The 22,479-nt window shown below is 48.3% G+C and overlaps 1 protein-coding gene across 1 annotated transcript; it reads left to right on the top strand.

Annotated features, from left to right (window-relative positions):
- Positions 1 to 15,544: 15,544 nt before the first annotated feature.
- igfbp5a (insulin-like growth factor binding protein 5a) lies at positions 15,545 to 22,066 on the top strand. Its single transcript, XM_071330127.1, has 4 exons — positions 15,545 to 16,342; positions 19,442 to 19,659; positions 19,780 to 19,899; positions 20,152 to 22,066. The coding sequence occupies exons 1-4, from the start codon at positions 16,009 to 16,011 to the stop codon at positions 20,287 to 20,289; spliced, it is 810 nt and encodes a 269-aa protein (XP_071186228.1). The 5' UTR covers positions 15,545 to 16,008; the 3' UTR covers positions 20,290 to 22,066.
- The last annotated feature ends 413 nt before the right edge of the window (positions 22,067 to 22,479 follow it).

The raw sequence follows: 22,479 nt of genomic DNA, 5'->3' as shown, positions 1-22,479 counted from the left end.
CCCATAGCCCCTTATCCTCAGTCCATGTCTGTCAAAACAACACCTCCATAGCCCCCTAGCCTCAGTCCATGTCTGTCAGAACAACACCTCTATAGCCCCTAGCCTCAGTCCATGTCTGTCAGAACAACACCTCCATAGCCCCTAGCCTCAGTCCATGTCTGTCAGAACAACACCTCCATAGCCCCCTAGCCTCAGTCCATGTCTGTCAGAACAACACCTCCATAGCCCCCTAGCCTCAGTCCATGTCTGTCAGAACAACACCTCCATAGCCCTCTATCCTCAGTCCATGTCTGTCAGAACAGCACCTCCATAGCCCCCTAGCCTCAGTCCATGTCTATCAGAACAGCACCTCCATACCCCCCTAGCCTCAGTCCATGTCTGTCAGAACAGCACCTCCATAGCCCCCTAGCCTCAGTCCATGTCTGTCAGAACAACACCTCCATAGCCCCTATCCTCAGCCCATGTCTGTCAGAACAGCACCTCCATAGCCCCCTATCCTCAGTCCATGTCTATCAGAACAACACCTCCATAGCCCCCTAGCCTCAGTCCATGTCTGTCAGAACAGCACCTCCATAGCCCCCTAGCCTCAATCCGTGTCTGTCAGAACAACACCTCCATAGCCCCTAGCCTCAGTCCATGTCTGTCAGAACAACACCTCCATAGCCCCCTAGCCTCAGTCCATGTCTGTCAGAACAACACCTCCATAGCCCCCTTGTCCTCAGTCCATGTCTGTCAGAACAACACCTCCATAGCCCCTAGCCTCAGTCCATGTCTGTCAGAACAACACCTCCATAGCCCCCTAGCCTCAGTCCATGTCTGTCAGAACAACACCTCCATAGCCCCTAGCCTCAGTCCATGTCTGTCAGAACAGCACCTCCATAGCCCCCTAGCCTCAGTCCATGTCTGTCAGAACAGCACCTCCATAGCCCCTAGCCTCAGTCCATGTCTGTCAGAACAGCACCTCCATAGCCCCTAGCCTCAGTCCATGTCTGTCAGAACAGCACCTCCATAGCCCCCTAGCCTCAGTCCATGTCTGTCAGAACAGCACCTCCATAGCCCCTAGCCTCAGTCCATGTCTGTCAGAACAACACCTCCATAGCCCCCTAGCCTCAGTCCACGTCTGTCAGAACAACACCTCTATAGCCCCTAGCCTCAGTCCATGTCTGTCAGAACAACACCTCCATAGCCCCTAGCCTCAGTCCATGTCTGTCAGAACAACACCTCCATAGCCCCCTAGCCTCAGTCCATGTCTGTCAGAACAACACCTCCATAGCCCTCTATCCTCAGTCCATGTCTGTCAGAACAGCACCTCCATAGCCCCCTAGCCTCAGTCCATGTCTGTCAGAACAACACCTCCATAGCCCCCTTGTCCTCAGACCATGTCTGTCAGAACAACACCTCCATAGCCCCTAGCCTCAGTCCATGTCTGTCAGAACAACACCTCCATAGCCCCTAGCCTCAGTCCATGTCTGTCAGAACAGCACCTCCATAGCCCCTAGCCTCAGTCCATGTCTGTCAGAACAGCACCTCCATAGCCCCTATCCTCAGTCCTTGTCTGTCAGAACAATACCTCCATAGCCCCTAGCCTCAGTCCATGTCTGTCAGAACAGCACCTCCATAGCCCCTAGCCTCAGTCCATGTCTGTCAGAACAGCACCTCCATAGCCCCTATCCTCAGTCCATGTCTGTCAGAACAACACCTCCATAGCCCCCTAGCCTCAGTCCATGTCTGTCAGAACAGCACCTCCATAGCCCCTAGCCTCAGTCCATGTCTGTCAGAACAACACCTCCATAGCCCCCTAGCCTCAGTCCATGTCTGTCAGAACAACACCTCTATAGCCCCTAGCCTCAGTCCATGTCTGTCAGAACAACACCTCCATAGCCCCTAGCCTCAGTCCATGTCTGTCAGAACAACACCTCCATAGCCCCCTAGCCTCAGTCCATGTCTGTCAGAACAACACCTCCATAGCCCCCTAGCCTCAGTCCATGTCTGTCAGAACAACACCTCCATAGCCCCTATCCTCAGTCCATGTCTGTCAGAACAGCACCTCCATAGCCCCTATCCTCAGTCCATGGCTGTCAGAACAGCACCTCCATAGCCCCTAGCCTCAGTCCATGTCTGTCAGAACAGCACCTCCATAGCCCCCTATTCTCAGTCCATGTCTATCAGAACAGCACCTCCATAGCCCCCTAGCCTCAGTCCCAGTCTGTCAGAACAGCACCTCCATAGCCCCCTAGCCTCAGTCCATGTCTGTCAGAACAACACCTCCATAGCCCCTATCCTCAGGCCATGTCTGTCAGAACAGCACCTCCATAGCCCCCTAGCCTCAGTCCATGTCTATCAGAACAACACCTCCATAGCGCCCTAGCCTCAGTCCATGTCTGTCAGAACAGCACCTCCATAGCCCCCTAGCCTCAGTCCATGTCTGTCAGAACAACACCTCCATAGCCCCTATCCTCAGGCCATGTCTGTCAGAACAGCACCTCCATAGCCCTCTAGCCTCAGTCCATGTCTATCAGAACAACACCTCCATAGCCCCCTAGCCTCAGTCCATGTCTGTCAGAACAGCACCTCCATAGCCCCCTAGCCTCAGTCCATGTCTGTCAGAACAACACCTCCATAGCCCCTAGCCTCAGTCCATGTCTGTCAGAACAGCACCTCCATAGCCCCTATCCTCAGTCCTTGTCTGTCAGAACAATACCTCCATAGCCCCTAGCCTCAGTCCATGTCTGTCAGAACAGCACCTCCATAGCCCCTAGCCTCAGTCCATGTCTGTCAGAACAGCACCTCCATAGCCACTATCCTCAGTCCATGTCTGTCAGAACAACACCTCCATAGCCCCCTAGCCTCAGTCCATGTCTGTCAGAACAGCACCTCCATAGCCCCTAGCCTCAGTCCATGTCTGTCAGAACAACACCTCCATAGCCCCCTAGCCTCAGTCCATGTCTGTCAGAACAACACCTCTATAGCCCCTAGCCTCAGTCCATGTCTGTCAGAACAACACCTCCATAGCCCCTAGCCTCAGTCCATGTCTGTCAGAACAACACCTCCATAGCCCCCTAGCCTCAGTCCATGTCTGTCAGAACAACAACTCCATAGCCCCCTAGCCTCAGTCCATGTCTGTCAGAACAGCACCTCCATAGCCCCTAGCCTCAGTCCATGTCTGTCAGAACAGCACCTCCATAGCCCCCTAGCCTCAGTCCATGTCTGTCAGAACAGCACCTCCATAGCCCCTAGCCTCAGTCCATGTCTGTCAGAACAGCACCTCCATAGCCCCCTATTCTCAGTCCATGTCTATCAGAACAGCACCTCCATAGCCCCCTAGCCTCAGTCCCAGTCTGTCAGAACAGCACCTCCATAGCCCCCTAGCCTCAGTCCATGTCTGTCAGAACAACACCTCCATAGCCCCTATCCTCAGGCCATGTCTGTCAGAACAGCACCTCCATAGCCCCCTAGCCTCAGTCCATGTCTATCAGAACAACACCTCCATAGCGCCCTAGCCTCAGTCCATGTCTGTCAGAACAGCACCTCCATAGCCCCCTAGCCTCAGTCCATGTCTGTCAGAACAACACCTCCATAGCCCCTATCCTCAGGCCATGTCTGTCAGAACAGCACCTCCATAGCCCTCTAGCCTCAGTCCATGTCTATCAGAACAACACCTCCATAGCCCCCTAGCCTCAGTCCATGTCTGTCAGAACAGCACCTCCATAGCCCCCTAGCCTCAGTCCATGTCTGTCAGAACAGCACCTCCATAGCCCCTAGCCTCAGTCCATGTCTGTCAGAACAGCACCGCCATAGCCCCCTAGCCTCAGTCCATGTCTGTCAGAACAGCACCTCCATAGCCCCTAGCCTCAGTCCATGTCTGTCAGAACAGCACCTCCATAGCCCCCTATTCTCAGTCCATGTCTATCAGAACAGCACCTCCATAGCCCCCTAGCCTCAGTCCCAGTCTGTCAGAACAGCACCTCCATAGCCCCCTAGCCTCAGTCCATGTCTGTCAGAACAACACCTCCATAGCCCCTATCCTCAGGCCATGTCTGTCAGAACAGCACCTCCATAGCCCCCTAGCCTCAGTCCATGTCTATCAGAACAACACCTCCATAGCGCCCTAGCCTCAGTCCATGTCTGTCAGAACAGCACCTCCATAGCCCCCTAGCCTCAGTCCATGTCTGTCAGAACAACACCTCCATAGCCCCTATCCTCAGGCCATGTCTGTCAGAACAGCACCTCCATAGCCCTCTAGCCTCAGTCCATGTCTATCAGAACAACACCTCCATAGCCCCCTAGCCTCAGTCCATGTCTGTCAGAACAGCACCTCCATAGCCCCCTAGCCTCAGTCCATGTCTGTCAGAACAACACCTCCATAGCCCCTAGCCTCAGTCCATGTCTGTCAGAACAACACCTCCATAGCCCCCTAGCCTCAGTCCATGTCTGTCAGAACAACACCTCCATAGCCCCCTTGTCCTCAGTCCATGTCTGTCAGAACAACACCTCCATAGCCCCTAGCCTCGGTCCATGTCTGTCAGAACAACACCTCCATAGCCCCCTAGCCTCAGTCCATGTCTGTCAGAACAACACCTCCATAGCCCCTTATCCTCAGTCCATGTCTGTCAAAACAACACCTCCATAGCCCCCTAGCCTCAGTCCATGTCTGTCAGAACAACACCTCCATAGCCCTCTATCCTCAGTCCATGTCTGTCAGAACAACACCTCCATAGCCCCCTAGCCTCAGTCCATGTCTGTCAGAACAACACCTCCATAGCCCTCTATCCTCAGTCCATGTCTGTCAGAACAACACCTCTATAGCCCCTAGCCTCAGTCCATGTCTGTCAGAACAACACCTCCATAGCCCCTATCCTCAGGCCATGTCTGTCAGAACAGCACCTCCATAGCCCCCTAGCCGCAGTCCATGTCTATCAGAACAACACCTCCATAGCCCCCTAGCCTCAGTCCATGTCTGTCAGAACAGCACCTCCATAGCCCCCTAGCCTCAGTCCATGTCTGTCAGAACAACACCTCCATAGCCCCTAGCCTCAGTCCATGTCTGTCAGAACAACACCTCCATAGCCCCCTAGCCTCAGTCCATGTCTGTCAGAACAACACCTCCATAGCCCCTTATCCTCAGTCCATGTCTGTCAAAACAACACCTCCATAGCCCCCTAGCCTCAGTCCATGTCTGTCAGAACAACACCTCCATAGCCCCCTAGCCTCAGTCCATGTCTGTCAGAACAACACCTCTATAGCCCCTAGCCTCAGTCCATGTCTGTCAGAACAACACCTCCATAGCCCCTAGCCTCAGTCCATGTCTGTCAGAACAACACCTCCATAGCCCCCTAGCCTCAGTCCATGTCTGTCAGAACAACACCTCCATAGCCCCCTAGCCTCAGTCCATGTCTGTCAGAACAACACCTCCATAGCCCTCTATCCTCAGTCCATGTCTGTCAGAACAGCACCTCCATAGCCCCCTAGCCTCAGTCCATGTCTATCAGAACAGCACCTCCATACCCCCCTAGCCTCAGTCCATGTCTGTCAGAACAGCACCTCCATAGCCCCCTAGCCTCAGTCCATGTCTGTCAGAACAACACCTCCATAGCCCCTATCCTCAGCCCATGTCTGTCAGAACAGCACCTCCATAGCCCCCTATCCTCAGTCCATGTCTATCAGAACAACACCTCCATAGCCCCCTAGCCTCAGTCCATGTCTGTCAGAACAGCACCTCCATAGCCCCCTAGCCTCAATCCGTGTCTGTCAGAACAACACCTCCATAGCCCCTAGCCTCAGTCCATGTCTGTCAGAACAACACCTCCATAGCCCCCTAGCCTCAGTCCATGTCTGTCAGAACAACACCTCCATAGCCCCCTTGTCCTCAGTCCATGTCTGTCAGAACAACACCTCCATAGCCCCTAGCCTCAGTCCATGTCTGTCAGAACAACACCTCCATAGCCCCCTAGCCTCAGTCCATGTCTGTCAGAACAACACCTCCATAGCCCCTAGCCTCAGTCCATGTCTGTCAGAACAGCACCTCCATAGCCCCCTAGCCTCAGTCCATGTCTGTCAGAACAGCACCTCCATAGCCCCTAGCCTCAGTCCATGTCTGTCAGAACAGCACCTCCATAGCCCCTAGCCTCAGTCCATGTCTGTCAGAACAGCACCTCCATAGCCCCCTAGCCTCAGTCCATGTCTGTCAGAACAGCACCTCCATAGCCCCTAGCCTCAGTCCATGTCTGTCAGAACAACACCTCCATAGCCCCCTAGCCTCAGTCCATGTCTGTCAGAACAACACCTCTATAGCCCCTAGCCTCAGTCCATGTCTGTCAGAACAACACCTCCATAGCCCCTAGCCTCAGTCCATGTCTGTCAGAACAACACCTCCATAGCCCCCTAGCCTCAGTCCATGTCTGTCAGAACAACACCTCCATAGCCCTCTATCCTCAGTCCATGTCTGTCAGAACAGCACCTCCATAGCCCCCTAGCCTCAGTCCATGTCTGTCAGAACAACACCTCCATAGCCCCCTTGTCCTCAGACCATGTCTGTCAGAACAACACCTCCATAGCCCCTAGCCTCAGTCCATGTCTGTCAGAACAACACCTCCATAGCCCCTAGCCTCAGTCCATGTCTGTCAGAACAGCACCTCCATAGCCCCTAGCCTCAGTCCATGTCTGTCAGAACAGCACCTCCATAGCCCCTATCCTCAGTCCTTGTCTGTCAGAACAATACCTCCATAGCCCCTAGCCTCAGTCCATGTCTGTCAGAACAGCACCTCCATAGCCCCTAGCCTCAGTCCATGTCTGTCAGAACAGCACCTCCATAGCCCCTATCCTCAGTCCATGTCTGTCAGAACAACACCTCCATAGCCCCCTAGCCTCAGTCCATGTCTGTCAGAACAGCACCTCCATAGCCCCTAGCCTCAGTCCATGTCTGTCAGAACAACACCTCCATAGCCCCCTAGCCTCAGTCCATGTCTGTCAGAACAACACCTCTATAGCCCCTAGCCTCAGTCCATGTCTGTCAGAACAACACCTCCATAGCCCCTAGCCTCAGTCCATGTCTGTCAGAACAACACCTCCATAGCCCCCTAGCCTCAGTCCATGTCTGTCAGAACAACACCTCCATAGCCCCTTATCCTCAGTCCATGTCTGTCAAAACAACACCTCCATAGCCCCCTAGCCTCAGTCCATGTCTGTCAGAACAACACCTCCATAGCCCCCTAGCCTCAGTCCATGTCTGTCAGAACAACACCTCTATAGCCCCTAGCCTCAGTCCATGTCTGTCAGAACAACACCTCCATAGCCCCTAGCCTCAGTCCATGTCTGTCAGAACAACACCTCCATAGCCCCCTAGCCTCAGTCCATGTCTGTCAGAACAACACCTCCATAGCCCCCTAGCCTCAGTCCATGTCTGTCAGAACAACACCTCCATAGCCCTCTATCCTCAGTCCATGTCTGTCAGAACAGCACCTCCATAGCCCCCTAGCCTCAGTCCATGTCTATCAGAACAGCACCTCCATACCCCCCTAGCCTCAGTCCATGTCTGTCAGAACAGCACCTCCATAGCCCCCTAGCCTCAGTCCATGTCTGTCAGAACAACACCTCCATAGCCCCTATCCTCAGCCCATGTCTGTCAGAACAGCACCTCCATAGCCCCCTATCCTCAGTCCATGTCTATCAGAACAACACCTCCATAGCCCCGTAGCCTCAGTCCATGTCTGTCAGAACAGCACCTCCATAGCCCCCTAGCCTCAATCCGTGTCTGTCAGAACAACACCTCCATAGCCCCTAGCCTCAGTCCATGTCTGTCAGAACAACACCTCCATAGCCCCCTAGCCTCAGTCCATGTCTGTCAGAACAACACCTCCATAGCCCCCTTGTCCTCAGTCCATGTCTGTCAGAACAACACCTCCATAGCCCCTAGCCTCAGTCCATGTCTGTCAGAACAACACCTCCATAGCCCCCTAGCCTCAGTCCATGTCTGTCAGAACAACACCTCCATAGCCCCTAGCCTCAGTCCATGTCTGTCAGAACAGCACCTCCATAGCCCCCTAGCCTCAGTCCATGTCTGTCAGAACAGCACCTCCATAGCCCCTAGCCTCAGTCCATGTCTGTCAGAACAGCACCTCCATAGCCCCTAGCCTCAGTCCATGTCTGTCAGAACAGCACCTCCATAGCCCCCTAGCCTCAGTCCATGTCTGTCAGAACAGCACCTCCATAGCCCCTAGCCTCAGTCCATGTCTGTCAGAACAACACCTCCATAGCCCCCTAGCCTCAGTCCATGTCTGTCAGAACAACACCTCTATAGCCCCTAGCCTCAGTCCATGTCTGTCAGAACAACACCTCCATAGCCCCTAGCCTCAGTCCATGTCTGTCAGAACAACACCTCCATAGCCCCCTAGCCTCAGTCCATGTCTGTCAGAACAACACCTCCATAGCCCTCTATCCTCAGTCCATGTCTGTCAGAACAGCACCTCCATAGCCCCCTAGCCTCAGTCCATGTCTGTCAGAACAACACCTCCATAGCCCCCTTGTCCTCAGACCATGTCTGTCAGAACAACACCTCCATAGCCCCTAGCCTCAGTCCATGTCTGTCAGAACAACACCTCCATAGCCCCTAGCCTCAGTCCATGTCTGTCAGAACAGCACCTCCATAGCCCCTAGCCTCAGTCCATGTCTGTCAGAACAGCACCTCCATAGCCCCTATCCTCAGTCCTTGTCTGTCAGAACAATACCTCCATAGCCCCTAGCCTCAGTCCATGTCTGTCAGAACAGCACCTCCATAGCCCCTAGCCTCAGTCCATGTCTGTCAGAACAGCACCTCCATAGCCCCTATCCTCAGTCCATGTCTGTCAGAACAACACCTCCATAGCCCCCTAGCCTCAGTCCATGTCTGTCAGAACAGCACCTCCATAGCCCCTAGCCTCAGTCCATGTCTGTCAGAACAACACCTCCATAGCCCCCTAGCCTCAGTCCATGTCTGTCAGAACAACACCTCTATAGCCCCTAGCCTCAGTCCATGTCTGTCAGAACAACACCTCCATAGCCCCTAGCCTCAGTCCATGTCTGTCAGAACAACACCTCCATAGCCCCCTAGCCTCAGTCCATGTCTGTCAGAACAACACCTCCATAGCCCCCTAGCCTCAGTCCATGTCTGTCAGAACAACACCTCCATAGCCCTCTATCCTCAGTCCATGTCTGTCAGAACAGCACCTCCATAGCCCCCTAGCCTCAGTCCATGTCTATCAGAACAGCACCTCCATAGCCCCCTAGCCTCAGTCCATGTCTGTCAGAACAACACCTCCATAGCCCCCTTGTCCTCAGACCATGTCTGTCAGAACAACACCTCCATAGCCCCTAGCCTCAGTCCATGTCTGTCAGAACAACACCTCCATAGCCCCCTTGTCCTCAGACCATGTCTGTCAGAACAACACCTCCATAGCCCCTAGCCTCAGACCATGTCTGTCAGAACAATACCTCCATAGCCCCCTAGCCTCAGTCCATGTCTGTCAGAATAACACCTCCATAGCCCCCATCTTTTTGAGTGAGGACCAATCACACCTTTTGTTTGTCTGAATTAAGGGGTTTAAGCACCAGCCAAGCTTGTGGGAGAGTAGCTCTCCACTCTCATATCAACCTGCGCTATATTAGCCGCCTCGTGTTTCAACTGACACGACACCAGGCGTGTCCACACAAGAACCAGCCCGTCGTCCTCCCTAACCCAATGAACAAAATGACAGATTTGATCAATTTAATGTGCTCCACCAGCATTTAAATCTCACTCCTATTTTCAAATCCGGATGAAATGAATAGTGGGTTGGTTGACGTTGTATCTCAGTGACATCCATGCACGCCGGGCCAGGAGCATATTCAAATCAAATCCCCCAAAAATATTTTGTCAAATTGGCCGAATCCAACAGGTTTAGACTTTAACGTGAAATGCTTCCCAACGATCCAGAGTTTCAAAAACAATAGTAACACAAGAGGAATAAAATACACAAGAATGAAGCTATATACAGGAAGTACCAGTACCAGATCAATGTGGAGCTATATACAGGAAGTACCAGTACCAGATCAATGTGGAGCTATATATATATTTGAGGTAGATATGTACAGGAAGGCAAGGTAAAGTGACTAGGCATCAGGATAGATAATAATAAGGTATTTAAGGTAGATATGTACACCAAGGCAGCGTAAAGTGACTAGACATCAGGATAGATAATAATATGAGTAACAATAAAGAACAAAAAAGCAGCAGCATATGATGAGTGTGAAAGTGTATGTGTGTATGTGTGAGTGCGCGTGTGTATGTGTTTGTGTGTGTTGTGTCGGTATGGGTGTGTGTGTGTGTTATGTCTGTGTGTGCGTATGTAGTGCATGTGAATGTGTGTGGGTTTTGTATATAGTGTGTATAGTCTTGTGACTGTGCATAGAGTCTGTGACAATAGGGTCAATGCAGATAGTCCAGGTAACCATTTAAATAACGATTTAGCAGTATTATGGCTATTTAGCAGTCTTATAGCTTGGGGGTAGAAGCTGTCTCGGTGTCCACCCTATTGAAATCAGCTGGGTAAATCACCAATGTAAATATGGTGAACATATGGGCTTATTTCAGCTGTCTGAAGAGAACACAGCATTTTGATCTCTGATATGTTTTGCATAGTAGCCTGGTGCAGCACAATGAACCCTTTGGCTGGAGACAGACGTCTAGAGACAGACTAGAGACAGATGTCTAGAGACAGACTAGAGACAGACAAGAGACAGACGTCTAGAGACAGACTAGAGACAGACTAGAGACAGACTAGAGACAGACAAGAGACAGACGTCTAGAGACAGACTAGAGACAGACGTCTAGAGAGACTAGAGACAGATGTCTAGAGACAGACTAGAGACAGACTAGAGACAGACTAGAGACAGACTAAAGACAGACTAGCGACAGACTAGAGACAGACTAGAGACAGACGCCTAGAGACAGACTAGAGACAGATGTCTAGAGACAGACGTCTAGAGACAGACTGGAGACAGTCTAGAGACAGTCTAGAGACAGACTAGAGACAGACTAGAGACAGACTAGAGACAGACATCTAGAGACAGACTAGAGACAGACGTCTAGAAACAGATGTCTAAAGACAGACTAGAGACAGATGTCTAGAGACAGATGTCTAGAGACAGACTAGAGACAGATGTCTAGAGACAGACTAGAGACAGATGTCTAGAGACAGATGTCTAAAGACAGACTAGAGACAGACTAGAGACAGACGTCTAGAGACAGACTAGAGACAGATGTCTAGAGACAGACTAGAGACAGATGTCTAGAGACAGACTAGAGACAGACTTCTAGAGACAGATGTCTAGAGACAGACTAGAGACAGACGTCTAGAAACAGACGTCTAAAGACAGACTAGAGACAGACCTCTAGAGACAGACGTATAGAGACAAACTAGAGACACACGTCTAGAGACAGACTAGAGACAGATGTCTAGAGACAGATGTCTAGAGACAGACTAGAGACAGACTAGAGACAGACTAGAGACAGACACCTAGAGACAGACTAGAGACAGATGTCTAGAGACAGACTAGAGACAGACTAGAGACAGTCGTCTAGAGACAAACGTCTAGAGACAGACTAGAGACAGACTAGAGACAGACGTCTAGAAACAGATGTCTAAAGACAGACTAGAGACAGACTTCTAGAGACAGATGTCTAGAGACAGACTAGAGACAGTCGCCTAGAGACAAACGTCTAGAGACAGACTAGAGGCAGATGAGTCTAGGGACAGACCAGAGACAGACTATAGACAGATGTCTAGAGACAGACGTCTAGGGACAGACTAGAGACAGACCTCTAGAGACAGACGTCTAGAAACAGACGTCTAAAGACAGACTAGAGACAGACCTCTAGAGACAGACGTATAGAGACAAACTAGAGACACACGTCTAGAGACAGACTAGAGACAGATGTCTAGAGACAGATGTCTAGAGACAGACTAGAGACAGACTAGAGACAGACTAGAGACAGACGCCTAGAGACAGACTAGAGACAGATGTCTATAGACAGACTAGAGACAGACTAGAGACAGACGTCTAGAGACAGTCTAGAGACAGACTAGAGACAGACTTCTAGAGACAGACTAGAGCCAGACGTCTAGAGACAGACTAGAGACAGACTAAAGACAGACTAGCGACAAACTAGAGACAGACTACGAGAGACAAACTAGAGACAGACTAGAGACAGATTAGAGACAGAGACAGATGTCTAGAGACAGACTAGAGACAGACTAGAGACAGACGCCTAGAGACAGACTAGAGACAGACGTCTAGAGACAGACTACAGACTGACTAGAGACAGACTAGAGACAGACGCCTAGAGACAGACTAGAGACAGACGTCTAGAGACAGACTACAGACTGACTGGAGACAGTCTAGAGACAGACTAGAGACAGATGTCTAGAGACAGACTACAGACTGACTGGAGACAGTCTAGAGACAGACTAGAGACAGACTAGAGACAGACGTCTAGAGACAGACTAGAGACAGACTAGAGATAGACGCCTAGAGACAGACTAGAGACAGACTGGAGACAGACTAGAGACAGACTAGAGACAGATGTCTAGAGATTCTAGAGACAGACTAGAGACAGACGTCTAGAGACAGACTAGAGACAGACGCCTAGAGACAGACTGGAGACAGACTAGAGACAGACGTCTAGAGACAGTCTAGAGACAGACATCTAGAGACAGACGTCTGGAGACAGACTAGAGACATACGTCCAGAGACAGACAAGAGACAGACTAGAGACAGAAGTCTAGAGAAAGTCTAGAGACAGACTACAGACAGACTAGAGACAGACTGGAGACAGTCTAGAGACAGACTGGAGACAGTCTAGAGACAGACTAGAGACACACGTCTAGAGACAGACTAGAGACAGATGTCTAGAGACAGACTAGAGACAGACTAGAGACAGACTAGAGACAGACTAGAGACAGACTAGAGACAGACGCCTAGAGACAGACTAGAGACAGATGTCTAGAGACAGACTAGAGACAGACTAGAGACAGTCGTCTAGAGACAAACGTCTAGAGACAGACTAGAGACAGACGTCTAGAAACAGATGTCTAAAGACAGACTAGAGACAGACTTCTAGAGACAGATGTCTAGAGACAGACTAGAGACAGTCGTCTAGAGACAAACGTCTAGAGACAGACTAGAGGCAGATGAGTCTAGGGACAGACCAGAGACAGACTAGAGACAGATGTCTAGAGACAGACGTCTAGGGACAGACTAGAGACAGACCTCTAGAGACAGACGTCTAGAAACAGACGTCTAAAGACAGACTAGAGACAGACCTCTAGAGACAGACGTATAGAGACAGACTAGAGACAGACTAGAGACAGACTAGAGACAGACGCCTAGAGACAGACTAGAGACAGATGTCTAGAGACAGACTAGAGACAGACTAGAGACAGACGTCTAGAGACAGTCTAGAGACAGACTAGAGACAGACTTCTAGAGACAGACTAGAGCCAGACGTCTAGAGACAGACTAAAGACAGACTAGCGACAAACTAGAGACAGACTACGAGAGACAAACTAGAGACAGACTAGAGACAGATTAGAGACAGAGACAGATGTCTAGAGACAGACTAGAGACAGACTAGAGACAGACGCCTAGAGACAGACTAGAGACAGACGTCTAGAGACAGACTACAGACTGACTAGAGACAGACTAGAGACAGACGCCTAGAGACAGACTAGAGACAGACGTCTAGAGACAGACTACAGACTGACTGGAGACAGTCTAGAGACAGACTAGAGACAGATGTCTAGAGACAGACTAGAGACAGACTAGAGACAGACGCCTAGAGACAGACTAGAGACAGATGTCTAGAGACAGACTACAGACTGACTGGAGACAGTCTAGAGACAGACTAGAGACAGACTAGAGACAGACGTCTAGAGACAGACTAGAGACAGACTAGAGATAGACGCCTAGAGACAGACTAGAGACAGACTGGAGACAGACTAGAGACAGACTAGAGACAGATGTCTAGAGATTCTAGAGACAGACTAGAGACAGACGTCTAGAGACAGACTAGAGACGTCTAGAGACAGACTGGAGACAGACTAGAGACAGACGTCTAGAGACAGTCTAGAGACAGACATCTAGAGACAGACGTCTGGAGACAGACTAGAGACATACGTCCAGAGACAGACAAGAGACAGACTAGAGACAGAAGTCTAGAGAAAGTCTAGAGACAGACTACAGACAGACTAGAGACAGACTGGAGACAGTCTAGAGACAGACTGGAGACAGTCTAGAGACAGACTAGAGACACACGTCTAGAGACAGACTAGAGACAGATGTCTAGAGACAGACTAGAGACAGACTAGAGACAGACTAGAGACAGACTAGAGACTGACGTCTAGAGACAGACTAGAGACAGATGTCTAGAGACAGACTAGAGACAGACGTCTGGCAGGTTTCAGTTCAATGCCCTTGTTTCGTCTCTTTCTGCTCGTCCAGACTGAACGAGAGAGCAGGGAGGAGAGAGGGGGAGAAGAGGGGAAGGTTAGGGGTCAAAGAAAGAAAGAAAGAAAGAGAGAAAGAGAGAAAGAGAGAAAGAGAGAAAGAGAGAAATACAGAAAGCAAGCAGAGAATGGGTTAATATTGCTTGGAGCTGAAAGGACCGGAGATTAAATTTGGCAACATCACGCACGCACGCACGCACGCACGCACGCACGCACGCACGCACGCACGCACACGCACACAAACACACACACAGGCAATGTTACAAATATTACACAGTAAGATGCCATAGCATCTTCTGGCTGTAGTACACTCTTGTCTACTTGTTATTATCTGACATTGGCAAATCAACAACTACACAATGTACTCAAGGTCACATCGACCTTGGCAAACTATACTGACCATAGGCTTATCTTGACCACATGCAGTCATATTACAGACAACCACAGCTCACAGTGACCCCAGTTTAGCTGGGAGAGCTTCCAGGAAACATCTTGCAGAGGTGGGGCTAACATCATCTGCCAAATATTTAACCTCAGTTGGTCAACTTTTTATCTCCTCAAAGAGTTGCAGATGTTGCTTTGAGGCAAATAACGTTTGTAATGTAGACACAGTCCAGTCCACTGGTCCTAAAATCAGCCAATACATCTCAAGGCTGGATCACTGGTGTTACTTTATTCATTATTTAAAAACACCTCCCCACCTGATTACAAAAAAACATCAGAAGATACACCAGAATAGTGTATTTCAAAGAGAAATTGTAGCCTACAAATAGATAGGCTTATTTATTCCCTGTCAATGTCCATGATTGATGCAGGGGACATCCAGCACTTGCAGATATTCCCTAAAACATTGTGGTCCCAGTCAGTTGGTTTTATTTATTTGCCCTCAGCATCGCCTTGTAACCAGCGGTAGAAGGGGACTTGTCAGGACCCGCCCTGTACAATCAACAGCACCGCACGGAGTTGACAAGTGCGCCCTCCCCCATGAACGTCGTTTGACATATACCCATCGTTACAGGATTCGCCTCTGGCAGTTTTTAAAAAGGCAAGCTCAAAGCCACATATTATACTGTATGTGCAGAACACGTGCGGGGAGGACAGCCTACAGAGATTGGTTCTTCTACAAGACAATCCCTGCTTTTTTCTTCTTCATTTGGAGACAATTGATGTGCATGCGTAAAACGACATTTGAAAGACCAAAAGGAGAAGACTCGGGTTATTTCGCGGTGGACAATCTAACCTCGAATATAATTGGACATTTGACACAATAAAGACAACGCAGACACTTCGCCCGGGTGAAGAGTGGAACCTTAGCATCTGATACAGTGATTGAGGGACTTTTACGCACGCAGGCCACCTGTGGATGGTAACTCTTTCAAGGACTCTCGCCCCAAAACCCCAATGATCGAAAGCATTGCAAGCGTTCCATGTAGTACACATAGTAGTTGATTATAGTTGTTTTATGTTTGTAATCATTTTAATTTGAAACAATATGCTGGTTAGTTTTTCACTCCTGGCAACGCTTCTCCTAAGCGAGTCGGGTTGTTTGGGCTCGTTCGTACCGTGCGAACCGTGTGACCAGAAGGCTATGTCGATGTGTCCGCCAGTGCCGGTGGGATGCCAGCTGGTGAAGGAGCCTGGCTGTGGTTGCTGCCTGACTTGCGCGCTCCCCGAGGGCCAGTCGTGTGGGGTGTACACGGGGACTTGCACGCACGGGCTCCGATGCCTGCCGAAGAGCGGGGAGGAGAAACCGCTGCACGCGCTCCTCCACGGGAGAGGAGTGTGCGCCAACGAGAAGATGTACAAGCCGCTGCATCCAGGCAGGGGTAAATATGAGTCTTCATTTACTGAATTATCATTTGTATTTCTTTAAGAATGTTCAATATGTAGACACATATATCTTTATTGGAACTACGTCGGCAGATTATCCCATTTGTTAGACACACACACACACACACACACACACACACACACACACACACACACACACACACACACACACACACACACACACACACACACACACACACACACATAAAAACACCACACCCTGTAGTGTATTCCAAATCCACCACATGTATTGCCAAGATTGTTTGATTGATAACACACAGCTGAGAGCTGAAAATCAGGGGTTTTCAAGGGCATCATCTTGGCATGAGTGACCTAGTGCCTGGTACATGAAACAAGGTGAAGAAGATTACAATAATTTTAGAGCCTCCTGAGCTCTTTAGAGGGCCATTTGAGGGACAGTCACTGTGTCTGACACATTAGCACTCAGTCAGCGGGTTTCTCAAGCATCACATTCATTCACAGGGTTTCCCCCAAGCTTTAGTTTTAATTTTATCCCCTGAAATTTGTTGAAGAGAGAGGGATCAGCATTTTACCCTCCTCCCCTTCAACCCTCCCTCTCTCCATTGCCATGCCCCCCCCCTTCCCTCAGCTTCACCTGCATTAAGTAATCTCTACATCTTTCTCTGGCTAGATTTCTTCCTCCAACTCTTTCTCACCAAAGTAATTCCTCTCTCCCCTCCTTCACCAATATCTTTTCTCTATCTCACTCTTCCTCCTTTAAATCCCCTCTCCTTCTCTCCTTCTCCTCTGCCTCTTTCCATCTCTCCCTCCATCATCATCTTTAAGCTGTGCAGTGATTCAGCAGAATGTTAGCCGAGCGTGCCTCTCTAACTGCCAGCCTGCTGCTGGATAAGATTTACCACCTCTTCTCATTTCCTGCAGGGTGTGAGAATTTAGAGAGGACAGAGGGCAAGGGGGAGGAGAGAGAGAAAGAGATAAAGACAGAGCAAGACAGACAGAGAGAGAGCGAGAGAGAGAGAGCGATAAAGAGGTAGAGAGATGAAGACAGAGAGAGTGGGAGGTAGAAAGAGAGAGGAAGGGGATAAGGAGTATTTTCGTTACATCTAAATCTGTGGGATTTCGAGAGCATCAAATTCGCCAAGATCAGGAAATGCATCATAACCCACCGAATCCCTCACTCTTCTATAATATGTAACTGTTATAACTCTTATGTATTATATAACTCTTTTAACTTTGTTGTAATGAAACATTCCTTATGCTTATAGATCTGTCCCTGCTGCATATGGTCTATCTTTAGTCAGTGTTAATATCTTTATGACAGATGAAGTGGGTTGCTGAAATAAGCATCTAGAGATGTGGACATTTGAATTTGGCAAGACCCAGGGATTCTTGCCAGTTTTATAGAAGCTGTTCGCATTTGTCATTCACAGACAAGGGGTAGAAAGAGAGGAGAAAGGAAGATAGGGGAAGAGAGAGAGAGAGAGAGAGAGAGAGAGAGAGAGAGAGAGAGAGAGAGAGAGAGAGAGAGAGAGAGAGGGAGAGAGAGAGAGAGAGAGAGGAGAGAGAGAGAGAGAGAGAGGGAGAGGGAGAGGGAGAGGGAGAGAGGGAGAGGGAGAGGGAGAGAGAGAGAGGTGTAGAATGCTGTATGTTCATTGGATGTTCCAGTTTAAAAGTCATGTCTTCCATTGCATGTGCCAAGCATTGACTTGAGAGGACTGTTGCATTGACATGATAGACCACACCACTCTCTTGGCCCTAATCCAGCTATGTCACAGTTTATATTTTGCTCCTTCTTAGCTCCAGCTACAAGCCAGGGACTCTGCAAAAGGAAATCTCCAACTCGCATTCAACATCTCCAGTACAAGTCTTGTATACATACAGTATTAACTGATTCATGGCATTCATCACTCCAAATATTATATGGAGTCAATTCAATGCCATAAATGAGTAAATATGTACACAAGATTTGTAGTTGTCCAGTTTAAAAAGAGAGAGTGTTGGAAGAGAGGCAGGAGAGAGCCAGATAGAGGGTGGGAGCAGTGGTGTAAAATACTTAAGTACTACTTAAGTAGGTTTTTGGGGTATTTGTACTTTACTATTTCTATTTTTGACTACTTTTACCTTTACTTCACTACATTCCTTAAGAAAATACTGTACTTTTTACTCCATACCTTTTCCTTGACACCCAAAGGAAGTCGTTACATTTTGAGTGCTTAGCAGGACAGGAAAATAGTCCAATTCACGCACTTATCAACCGAACATCCCTGGTCATCCCTACTGCCTCTGATCTGGCGGACTCACTAAACACAAATGCTTTGTTTGTAAATTACGTCTTAGTGTTGGAGTGTGACCCTGGCTTTCCATAAATAAAAATAAATAAAAAATGGTGCCATCTGGTTTGCTTAATATAAGGAATTTGAAATTATTTATACTTTTATTTTTGATACTTAAGTATATTTTAAAACAAATACTTTTAGATTTTTACTCAAGGAGAATTTTACTGGGTGACTTTTACTTGAGTCATTTTCTGTTAATAAGGTATCTTTACTTTTACTCAAGTATGACAGTTGGGTACTTTTTCCACCAATGGGTGGGGGAAAGTGAGAAGAGCATCAGATTAAGAGAATGGAGAAATGCTTGTAAATGGACTGTGGCGAATAACTCCCTTAACCACTGACTGACCATGTGAGAAGTAGGCACACATTGTATGAGTCAGCTGGAGATTTCTTGATTGGGAAACCTCAAGGTCTCCTTTTAGTGTTAGGAGAGGCTCTGTCTAAACCCGCTGCCTCTCTTCAACTCTTTTCCTTCATCTGCACCGATGTGGAAGACCTTGACAGTATCCCACTCTTCCTACCTCCTCCTCCTCTTCCTCCTCCTCTTCCTCTTCATATTCATCCTCCTCCTACTCTTCCTCGCCCTCCTCCCCCTCCCCCTCCTTCTCCTCCTCCTCTTGCTCCCCCTCTTTCTCCTCCCCCCCTCATCTTCCTCCTCTTTTTCCTCCCCCTCTTCCTCCTCCCCTTCACCTCCTCCTCTTCCTCTTCCTCCTGCTCCTCTTCCTCACCGCCACCGCGACCACCATCATCATCCTCTCTGACTCTCTGTCTCCCCAGACGGTTATTCTCCAGAGGAAGCTATGTTAGCAGAGGTTCCAGAGTCCCTGCTGCCCCAGGCCAAGGTGCCTCTGTACGGGGGCAGAGACCACATCAGCAGCCGCAAGGCTCAGGCCATGAGACAGGCTAAAGACCGCAAGAGACAGCAGGCCAAGCTCCACTCTGTCAGCAGCCTTGACTACTCAACCTTCGCGCTGGACAAACTGCAGCCTGAGTTTGTAAGTTGAACATATATACATACATACTACAGTGTATACACAGACAAACACGCAGACACACACACACACGCACCAACACACGCCATACTTGCCCTAAACTATGACCCTGTATGTGTGTAGGGACCCTGCAGGAGAAAGCTGGACGGGATCATTCAGAGGATGAAAAACACATCTAGAGTCCTAGCTCTGTCCCTATACCTTCCCAACTGTGACAAGAAGGGATTCTTCAAGCACAAGCAGGTACCCATGGACTATTCTATCCTATACTATGGAATCCTATTCTATTCTATTAATTTGATCCTATTCTATCTTATTTCATTCTATCTTATACTATCCTATTATATTCTATCCTATTATATCCTGTTCTATTCTATCCTATTTTATTCTATCCTATTCTATTTCATTTCATTGTATTCCTATCACATTCTATCCTATTCTATTTCATTTCATTGTATTGCATCTTATTCCCTGCTATTTCCTCTCCTCCTGCAGTGTAAACCATCACGTGGGCGGAAGCGGGGGATCTGTTGGTGTGTGGACCGTTTTGGCGTGCAGCTCCCTGGCACTGACTACAGTGGAGTGGACATCCAGTGCAAAGACCCGGAGAGCAACAGCAACAAAAACGAATGAGCGATGGCCAATTTGGTCACCTGACATGAGCCAAGGCCCGCCTCCCTTTACCCCTACTCCTGCAAATCACATGTAAATGCAAAATATGCAAAAGCCAATCAAATCAGGAAAGCAGGGCACAGATACAGTACATACACATGGTTTTAAACTATACATCCAACTATACTGAGATGTCCTATAACCTCCCTTTAAAGCACATATAACAATGTTCTCTGATTTAAAAGATATTAGATTCTGTTGAAACAACATTTTAAGGCTAAAGAGTAAAGCTCATCTTTTTCACCAATGTTGTTATTGTGATGTTGACAGGAACTCTTTACTGCAGAGCACAGTAATCTGGGTTCGTATTTATACGTAACTCTGTTCTCTTGGTCCAAATGTTTGTCCCATTCAGAGCACTTCCCTACAAGAGAACCTCAGTGATTGAAAGTACTTTACTGTCTCAGTTTGGGTCTATGTCCTTGTATGTCCTTCTGAGTGCGATGAGATGAGAAGAGCTTTTTTCAGTCCTGCCTTTCTTCCACTTTGTCTCACAGATTGTTCTGAGTTGAGGGTCTTAAGAACTAGTAACTGCTCGTATACAGTAGGTTGTTACAGGAGCTATCTTAATAAACCCATCAACTGCTACTTCTGATGGGTTGTGTCTCAATATAGTTTCATAGGGGTGACTGTATGAAATGACTGTGTGTGTGTGTGTGTGTGTGTGCCTCCTATACTTTGTCCTTTAGTAGTCTGTATTGTGCCTTACCTTCCGTCAAGTATAGAAAAAAGATCACCTCAAAAACACATCATGACAGTCATTTGCTTGTTTTGTCGTTTATAAACGACAGCCAAGAAAGTACAGGTGCTTTGAAAAGTCCAACACAGGCTCAAATCGCATGCAAATGTTGCACGCCGTTTCTATTGACTTCTCGTCGCCTCCTGTGTTACAACACAGTCTTCTGCCTAGGACTCTACTGTATGACCCCTGGAAAGGTGTGGATCTTTGGGTTTCTATGGAAATCTCAGTGCCTTCTCTCTCATGACTTTGAATCCAGATTTACATCCAGATTATCAGGCCTTGTCGTTGAACGAGGACATTTTAGCACTATGTGGATGTGGAGATTGGTTGCTAGAGACCCATGAGTTGACGAGTGTGAAGATATGTCTCCACGATATAAGGCCGTGATGATACTTTTTGATCCTACGTCCCGTTTGTGAACATGATGTTAAATTAAATCAAATCATTTTATTGAAGCTCAAAACATTTGTCAGATATTTTGTTGACATTCCTTGAAATAGACATCCCTTTTTTCATGGTATGGTAACATGCCAATAGCTTTGACAGGGGCTGTGTGTACAGCCTATGCCTGCCACTAGAATGCATAGGAGACTTGGAAAGGTTTCTCAACTGTCTTAAGCTTGCTTGTATGAAAGACCATGAAATCTCAAACATTCCATATTCGTGATAAAAAAGCATGTAGGGAACAAATAGGTAACAATTTACTCAAAGCCAAACGGTATAATGCTTCTTTGCTGCAATTTTTTAACAGGCTGAAAATAGCTGTTTAGTCAGGGTCCATCAATGGTAAGACGTTATAAGAGGGTCATACATGCTTATGACAATTCTTACAATGCAATACACCTGCTGGCTTTAAGTGAAGTGTTACTAACAAATCTATGTGAATATCACAAATATGTCATATTTATTCACTGTGTAATTGATGTACTTTAACCTTGTCTTTTTTGTAACGACAAAGCATATATTTAAATAAAGTTATGTATTGATGTATGGGAAGGTTTGTTATGTCTTTTGTTTGCTCTATGCTGTGGAAGTAGGGTTGCAAAATTCCGGTAACTTTCCCCAAAATTGCCAGATTTTCCAGAAATCCCAGTTGGAAGATTCCCAGATTCAGGAGGGAATAAGCAGGAAATCCAGAATCCTCCAATGAGGATTTCTGGAAAACCTGCCAATTTTGGGGAAAGTTACCGGAATTTTGCAACGCTATTTGTAAGCCTTAATGCAAGTTCCCTATACACCTGCTGCTGGCTTCAAATGATTGTCTACCAGAAGATCCAGTTACCATAGCTACCATACCACATAAAGACATTTCCATACATACAAAGCAGTGTCTGCCAATCGCCATGAAACACCTGAACATAAGCAATCATGTGGGTTTTGCTTTGAACTGGGTTGTACCATGAAATGGG

This window comes from Salvelinus alpinus, chromosome 10 (genome assembly GCF_045679555.1).
Source record: "Salvelinus alpinus chromosome 10, SLU_Salpinus.1, whole genome shotgun sequence".
Lineage (NCBI taxonomy): Eukaryota > Metazoa > Chordata > Actinopteri > Salmoniformes > Salmonidae > Salvelinus > Salvelinus alpinus.
The sequence above is the reverse complement of the archived record's forward strand: the minus strand, read 5'-3'. Positions and strand labels throughout refer to the sequence as shown.

Excerpts from the sequence above, each read along its gene's own strand:
- igfbp5a (XM_071330127.1), top strand. The coding sequence starts at position 16,009 with ATGCTGGTTAGTTTTTCACTCCTGGCAACGCTTCTCCTAAGCGAGTCG. Across the intron at positions 19,660-19,779 it reads ACAAACTGCAGCCTGAGTTT|GGACCCTGCAGGAGAAAGCT; the intron begins GTAAGTTGAACA and ends GTATGTGTGTAG. Across the intron at positions 19,900-20,151 it reads GATTCTTCAAGCACAAGCAG|TGTAAACCATCACGTGGGCG; the intron begins GTACCCATGGAC and ends CTCCTCCTGCAG.